Here is an 8,964-nt window from a genome sequence, read left to right on the forward strand (position 1 = left end):
TTTTGTGCAGATACGCATAGCAATTGTTTAGATAAAAGGCGAAAAAAAACATTTATAAATGTCTTTTAAAGGACACAAAATAGTACTTTGCTTCTAAAAAATAAATTGACATATTTCATAATTGTAATATAACGTGAGTAATACCACATTTTAGTGAATATTGGGGGAATAAAGTCTGTTAACGCGTTGGACAATTTAAATTGTGTCAGTTAAGAGTTACTTAGCCTTGACAATAGTGTTGCTACCTTTATTATCTCTCATTGAAAAAGTTAAGAAAGAGATTTACTTGGGAGAAATCAAAGTATAATGAAGTACTGAGCATCGGATGACCGAAAGTTCTTGTGAATGTTCGAACACACTTGTCTCAGAAAAACAAATCACATCTCTATACCGGAAAGTGAGGCTAAAGTACAAATATAAATATATCCCGTGCGTGGATGATAGATAAATTACTGTCACTGTAATAACTATTATATTGTAGTGATACAAAACAGTATACTCTCAGTCTAGTTTGATCTGAGAGTTTATTATTATAGTTATGTTATATTTTAATATTTGTATATATTGCACTAAGTTACATGCATATATGATTTTCATCCGTTTGAATATCATTCTTTTCAACTATATAAATAATAGTGCAGTGCAAGTGCATGGTGGATACTTAAGAATTAATTCATGGCAGGGTTAGGCATTTATATTCGATTATTTTGCCCTGCACGTTAGCGAGGCATAAAATACAAATTATAAATGCCCACCACCTGGTTAAATGAAAATAAATCTACCTGCTACCATGAATTATTCCGATTATTATAGGACAAATTCGGTTATTTTGTTAACCGTGAAAGCCCTGTACATACGATACTGCTTCGGCTGTGCGGTTTTACTCAATTTATATAATATTATAATATAATATAAATCAATAATCATTTTTTTTTACATCGCCTTTATACATTTTCTTCCCATGTAATTTTATTCGTTTTGAGGCGTACAAGAAGCTTTTAAACGCCCCGTATTAACATTTGACTTTTTGTTAACCGAATCATACTTGTGACGACACTTTGTTTCTTTCCCATGCTAAGACAATAACATCATTTCACGGAATTTTGTTTTTGAGTTTTACCATGAAAAAACATTGAAATGGACTTCGGTTTTTCTTTTTTTTTTTTTTTGCTGTAAAATAGAGACAAATATATTGTATCTGAATCTTGGCCTAAGTAAACTTGGGGTTTTGATGTCGAAAATTGAGAATATCTGGTGGTATACAAAAGTTGGTCGGTACGCGGAACAGCCGTTTTTGTGTATTACTGCGCTAAAGATAGATATATTGTGATTATACTGGTTGAGTTATCGGTCTTTGAGAGATTGCAAACGTTCCTCCACATGCGTTACCACAATTTTTCTGTGCGTGTGCATAGATATTAAGGATTTTTTACTTATTTATATATAATAATAAAATATTTTCATATATTGATTCATGTTCTGAAAAAATATTTTAGTGATAAATAATGTTATTTTGCACTTTTTTGCGTATTTATAGATTATAGATCGGTTACCAGTCAAACTCGAAGTAACGTAATAGGGCGCAACAGTATCCTTCTGGTAAGATCTTTTTTTATTCTAACTTTCTTTGCATTTTATTGAAGGGTGTGTCACTTAATGTAGCGTGATATGGATTGGTCGTTATAATGATTTTTATTGACGTTTTCAATCAGCCTTATTTTTGTGTCTATTCAAAGTCTGCAACATCTATGAATCTTTTATGTGTTGCAGTGCAGCTATAGGTAAATTCCATGCGTTTTCCGATATGCATTGTCTTTTTTACCTTGTCATCATTGCCATTTTCTGCCTAAGGAATATGACCGTTGTTTTATATTCGTTAGTATGACTTGGTTCCACACAATAAATTGACATCAGTATTTTTTTGGTGTTCGTTGCTGTTTAACTTTAATGTGTAACAAAATAATATGTTCTTTTCCTGGAAATCACAAAAAATGCATAGTATTTTAGTTACTGATGTTAAAAGTTTATCTCTGATTTATTTACTGGTTAGCAATGTAGACGACAAATTGGTGTCATTCATAACAATGAAACAAAGCCACATGATATATGCGATCATTCTTGGATGAAATTAATGTTACTGTTAATATTCGACTTTTTGAAACCATTTTTATCAATTTTCAATTTCCATTGTCTTAATTTATGTTTCATTGTTTGTGTGTTGTTTCCGTATATTTTAGCCATTCGCCTTGAGCCTATCCATTTGTTCCGATAACACCCCATATAGCAATCAAATTAAACTTTTATAGCCCTTTAAAATTTTTAACAGACCAATTCACAGACCAGGTTTTTAATAAAAACTGATTCATATCACTAAAATACAGATTTTCTTGTAGAATTTCCACATAATGATTTTAATATGGATAACAAACATATAGCCTGTCTTTTTTCGATGTTTAAAATATTGCATGCAAGTTATTTCAACCAAACTGTCATTTCGTGTACATTTTGTGTGTGTAAATTGTATATACATTTATTGATGAGTAACCCGTGGTTTTCATTTATTAGATCGTTTATCGACGCTAAAAAAAAAATTACACCGCTGGATTCAGTACACTGAATTGTTTTGCCAGACATGAATAGTTTTTAGGATAAATATATATTTAAAAAGTTATACACTAAAACATACTGTTCTTGCAATGATTTTCTCGCTAACACCTGATTAACAGACTTTAGCAAACACGATTAACAAACCAACCTCCCATAAAGCTGCGTACTCAATATAAATTAACTGACCAATCTCTCGGTTAGCCGTGTATTTGTGAATACCTGTAAATACATGTATTATGAACCAAACAGACTTGTCAAATCTATAAATAACATGATTGTCACAAAATCAATTATTTTGTTGTTCCTTCAAACGCTTAACCTGGACGGAGATTTCTGAAAAATAGCGAAAAAAAATTTTCAAATGCTGGTATAAATTCCTCTTGTTGCTGAAAATGTTAAAGATAATATTGTTGTTATTGTGGATTGATGGCACATTGAGCGACCATTCAAATTCGTACTATGTAAGTTAATTATAAATTGTGTGTTTGCAATACAAATTGTATTCACAATTTTAATTACTCCTGTAAGAACGCCATGGTAAGATACCTGAGATAACTCATATCAATGAACGTGAAATTGAAAGGAACATACGGAAAATTAGATTTCATTTTCAAGGCGCTAATAAATCGAAACCGTTCAATGAGACCAAAAACTTTTGACCCTTTTGACTAAATTACTTCCCTTTGTTGTAGAACGGAAAATCTAAATTATATCAATCTTTCGAATAATGCAGTCTTGGATCTAAAACTTAGGCGTCTTATAAATCATCATTTTGTGGATATTGAAAAACGTTGTTTAGTTCTAAGGAAAAATGCTTAAATTTTACTTTCAACGATATGGAAAGGATGATATCAGCATGTCTTTTAAAAAATGTTGCCAAAAACTTGAGAGAGCGTCATCAAACCTAAAAATTTAACATACGAGGTGTTACCCTATGCGGACAAATCACGAACAATATCTTCTTGTATCTTTATTTCTATTTGAATTTCGCTCTTTTACGTTTATCGTTAATTTATGTATTAAATTATAATCCTTGTACCTTTGATAACTATTTACACCATTGGATCGATGCCACTGCTGGTGGACGTTTCGTCCCCGAGGGTATCACCAGCCCAGTATTCAGCACTTCGGTGTTGACATAAATATCAATTTTATGGTCATTTTTATAAATTTCCTATTACAAAACTTTAAATTATTCGAAAAAGTAAGGATTTCTTATCCCAGGAATAGATTACCTTAGCTGTATTTGCACAACTTTTTGGAATTTTGGGTCCTCAATGCTCTTCAACTTTGTACTTGTTTGAATTTATAACTATTTTGATCTAAGCGTCACTGATGGGTCTTATGTAGACGAAACGCGCGTTTGGCGTATTAAATTATAATCCTGGTACCTTTGATAACAATATACACCCACTAAAATTTTTGTTAAAATTAATAATCGGAAATTATCCATGACCTGCAAGGTACCATTTTAATTCTATTAAAAACAAGTACAAACAAATCACCATTATTCGTGTGATATCAGAAAACATAAACAACAAAATGCTTGGTGTTTTAATCATTTTTCTGCTGTTTTATAACACTGATCATAGAACAAAAGTGAAAGCGAGGATTAATTAAGTAAATGGATAAAGCATTCGGATGACCAATGAAAACATTTATATAAAATAAATGATACAAATAATTTTTTTCAGGGAAATGGAAGGAAATGTAACCATCTATTTTACAAATGGATGTCCAAGTCAGGCAAGTACAAATGTGCTTTACTTTTGAAGAGCAAATAAATGTATGCACCTACCTGCAAACGTCAAGTGATAGATAAGATAAGTTTATTCCGATAACCTTTGTGAATAGAATGGTATACAGAAAAAAATAACAACAAAGTTACTTTCTGTCACAACAATTGTGAAACATGATAGTATCTTCTTTAGCATCGTAATGAGATTAAGTGTGGCCGTATTAATTAAGATCACTATAAGACGTAGAAGAATAAAATTTAGTTTAAGTTTTATTAAAGATAACAAGAATATGAAAATCAACTCATCAAATATTTTAGGATGGAAATTTTAAAATTAAGCTTAGTATTGCAGTAAGGAGTATATGTTTGTTGCATAAGCCTTTTAGTATAAAAAAAAGGCTTGAATTCCAACTATCACAGGCAAAGCTGGCCTTAAATTTATTTAGCTATTATTGTTCAAACCCTTTTTTGCTTTTTTTCAAAAATATGATAAATAGCGACGATCATGGAGGTTTTGTTAGCTGCAGGTTGTGTGTAAAATTTTGTTAATATTATACATGGAAAAACGAATAGTATTTGATTAACAGAAAACTGAATGAAAAGATAATTTTTATGATGTGAATACAGAAAAAAAGAAAATTACCTAGAACACATTCCTATACGGCAAAGTTGAAAAATAAAATGAATAATAATAGTGTTAGCTTTTTTTTTTTAAAGTCGAAAAAAATAGGACATCATATATGATTTCGTCATCTTAAAGAAACGACTTGCAAATGAATTTCGCTCCTATCTCAATACTTGTATGTTTTATTAAAGATCAAGACCGATTGTGTTCTGCTATTTGTTAAAGTAGATGTACACCTAATCTACCTTAACACTAATGATTAGGACTCAAACAACAATTTGAACTTATTCATATATTAAAAAAAAATTATGATCTCGACTCCATGACCAATCATCGTTTTTTATATTACAAAATTTATTTATTTGCGGAATGAAACTCCATGCAAATGGAATTGAAATGCATGTGAGAAAAAATGTCTTAGTAGTTACATATCATGGCTATAACTCAAATGAATCGGAAATATTATTATTTAAAAAAAAAGGTTCAACAGTTTGAATCCTAAAATTGGGAGAAATTTTGAAATACATTTCTGTTACTATTTGACCCGAAATTGTAAATGTTTCTGATCTTTATCATAGTTTTCTCTCTTTTAACAGCAAAGAAAAACTTTCTAGTGTGTACTCGGAAATCAAGATTGTATGGTAATGTGAACTTGAGGGAAAGTAGTAAACCATCTGTATTTCGTGATTTAACGAAAAGGGAAATTTCAGGACTTCTTGATTACCTTTATAACCGTTCAGATTTAAACCTTACAACCGCAGATAAAGCAGCAATTAATTCAAACTATATTTTCAGTTCTGAAATATTTTTGCCACCAAAAAAAGACGTATTGAAACATTTAGATACACATTGTGTTCAGCCTAAACGTGAAGCCCGTGTAATGATTCTTCGAGGCGGTATCTCTACTCCAGATGTTATAGAGATTATTGTGAGTCCTTTACCAAACCCGACTGGTTATCGGCATGTTCCTAACCTACCAAAATCTATTCCATTTATTGATCGTCCTATTGACGTTTTTGATTTCAATCTCACGCCATTGCTAGAACAAATTGATAAAGTTGTAGGAAAAATACTAAATGACTTATATGGTGGTCGTTTGGTTAACTGTGGTGATCGCTGTTTGGTTTTTAATATCAACAGCCAATTGACGACTCCATTGTCTGGTGTCAGGAAACGTTTGTGGTTTAGTTGGTTGTATCAATTCACGGAATATTTTTTGTTACGGCCCGTAGATTTTGCAGTACTCCGAGAAGTAGATAATAACGGTAATAATACTATAATCAAGATTTGGTTTAATGGATTATTGTTTAATAGCCTGGAGGAAATAGTTCCATACTATAATACATACAAGGAATATATCAATAAAATTCCCTTTCCAACAAACGCTGAGAAAAACGACAAGACTATCAGTTCTAGAGGCGAACCATCGTTTAAAATACCTCTAAAAGACCCATCACAAGTATCTCCAGATGGTGTACGTTACAATATCAACGACAGACACGTGTCATATTCGTACTGGGAATTTGATATCGGGATGTCTGTATTCTACGGACCACGGCTATATGATATTCGCTACAAAGGCGAACGTATTGCTTATGAAATTAGTCTTCAAGAACTAGCCAATTTTTATTCCGGAGATAAGCCACAGGAACATGTACTGAATTTCTTAGACTCTATGTTTAAGATTGGTGCGTTGGCAAAATATTTACATCCTGGTGTTGATTGTCCAAATGATGCCACTTTCATAAGTTCTTCTTTTAAGGTTGACACGCAAGATGAACCTATGACTAATGAGCGTGCATTCTGTATATTTGAACACAATACTGGAATGCCACTCCGTCGCCATAACGGTTACTTTCGATATATCCATCGATTTTATGAAGGAGTTGCAAATGTAGTTTTGATTTTCAGAACCATTCCTACGATTGGCATTTATGACTATATCATTGATTTTATTTTTTATCAAAATGGCGCCATAGAAGTTAAAATAACACCAACTGGAATAGTGACAAGTTCATGGTATACACATGATAACCCGTACAGTTTTCAAGTTGATAAAAATCTGATGTCGCCATTACACCAGCATTTGTTTAATTTCAAAATTGACTTTGATATCAAAGGTACAAGCAATAGATTTCAAACTGTCGACATAGAACCGGATGTTGTGAAAAACGTATGTCACAAAAAACCAGGTTCTACAATTGTTCAGAACAGATTCATAAAAAGATTAAAACAGACGGAACTTGAGGCGGCTTATAAGTTCAACTTCGATTATCCGAAAGTACTGACTTTTGTAAACAATAACAAAAAAGATAAATTTGGAAACTCCCCTGGTTACAAATTGATAAATAAAGGGATGACTAAGTTTATGAGACCACCAAAAGACGGAAATAACCCAGCTGTGAGCTGGTCCCAGTACCAACTAGCAGTCACAAACTATAAGGACAGTGAGCCATATTCCAGCTCAGTATATACCCACTCAGATAATCCTGTATTTTCTTTTCAAGAATTTATTGATGACAATGAGAATATTGTAGACAAGGTAAGTAAGTTTGAAATACTGTGGTCCTTTTTGGTCATTTAGCGCTTCACTATTTCAATGTTTATATACATTCATCGCTTTCAAATATTTGGCTTTCAACGTTCATGTACACGTCCGAGACAATGTTAAAACAAATATACAATTTGTAGTTTATTTTATGAGGTATCAAAGAGACATCATAAAATAAGAACCACTGAAATGTTTTCTTATATATAACCTGTGTGGTCACTTATTGTCAAATCTTGATTTTTCTACTTAGTGTTTTGTGGAAGTTTTTTTCGTCGTGTTCGTTGTTTTTCTTTTGCGAAGGCATTGTCAATTTCTGATTTGGGAATATCAGCGTGGTATCTTCGCCTTAATTTTATTAATTAAGCTAAAATCTTTCGCTCGTCAGTATTTTCCTCAAATGTTTCTAATAAAAACCTAAATGTCTATTTTACAGGATCTTGTTGCATGGGTTACAATGGGTATGCATCATGTTGTACAGAAAGAGGACTTACCTGTCACACATACACCTGGGCAATCGCACAGTACATTCTTAGTACCGTTTAATTACTTTGATGAGAGTCCTGGCATGTCGGTGGGAAATGCAGTGCGAATTGATGCAGTCGATGTCAATGGAAAGACTAAGGTCGAAATCAAACGATATGGTACTAAAAGTGATGTCAACTGTATTCCTAAGAAAACTTATTATGATGAAATATTGAAGAAAAATCCGTGTCTTGCTGTTGAGTGTTAATTATCACAAATAAACATGAAAACACGTTTTTGTTGGTTAGTGGTATTCTTTAATACAAGCAAGTCTTAACTTATTGACGACCGAAGCTATTAATTAGTTTTCTATGATTTTGAATGTCAACCTTAGTTTATACTTTTGGTCTTCGGTACATACAAAAGATTAAAATTTGAAAATATCTTTAAACTGGCAATTTAAGTCCTCAGTACATAAAAAATCGAAAAGATATGTTTAAAAGGCGGACGGATAACTTTAAAGTAGAGTCTGACAAACATGGTGACTTAGAAGGGACAAAAGGTTCATTAGTAACATAACATCTGCTTTGTCTTACAGCTTTTACATATCTCAAATAATTTGTTATGCTCGTGTAATTTCATTACCAGGGTAATGCTTCATATCAGAGTGTCTATAATAATAAACTTATCATAGATACCAGGATTAAAATTTTATATTTACACCAGACGCGCGTTTCGTTTCCAAAAGTCTCATCAGTGATGCTCGAATCAAAAAATGTTTATTGGGCCAAATAAATTACGACGTTGAATCAAAAATTCTTAAAGGTTTGCCAAATACAGGTAAGGTAATCTATTCCTGAGGTAGAAACCTTAGTTTTGTTCAAAATTTCAATGTTTTGTTAACAGTTAACTTATAATTATGAACATATCAATGATAACTTAAATCAAAAGACAAGTATGCTTGCTTCATAATATTTTCAT

General features: G+C 31.8%; 1 protein-coding gene across 1 annotated transcript; it reads left to right on the forward strand.

The window, feature by feature from the left end:
* The first annotated feature begins 2,999 nt into the window (after positions 1-2,999).
* On the forward strand, positions 3,000-8,251 carry LOC143066641 (putative amine oxidase [copper-containing]). Its single transcript, XM_076239498.1, has 4 exons — positions 3,000-3,068; positions 4,302-4,353; positions 5,567-7,512; positions 7,955-8,251. The coding sequence occupies exons 1-4, from the start codon at positions 3,000-3,002 to the stop codon at positions 8,249-8,251; spliced, it is 2,364 nt and encodes a 787-aa protein (XP_076095613.1).
* The last annotated feature ends 713 nt before the right edge of the window (positions 8,252-8,964 follow it).

The sequence above is a fragment of the Mytilus galloprovincialis genome, chromosome 3 (genome assembly GCF_965363235.1).
Source record: "Mytilus galloprovincialis chromosome 3, xbMytGall1.hap1.1, whole genome shotgun sequence".
Lineage (NCBI taxonomy): Eukaryota > Metazoa > Mollusca > Bivalvia > Mytilida > Mytilidae > Mytilus > Mytilus galloprovincialis.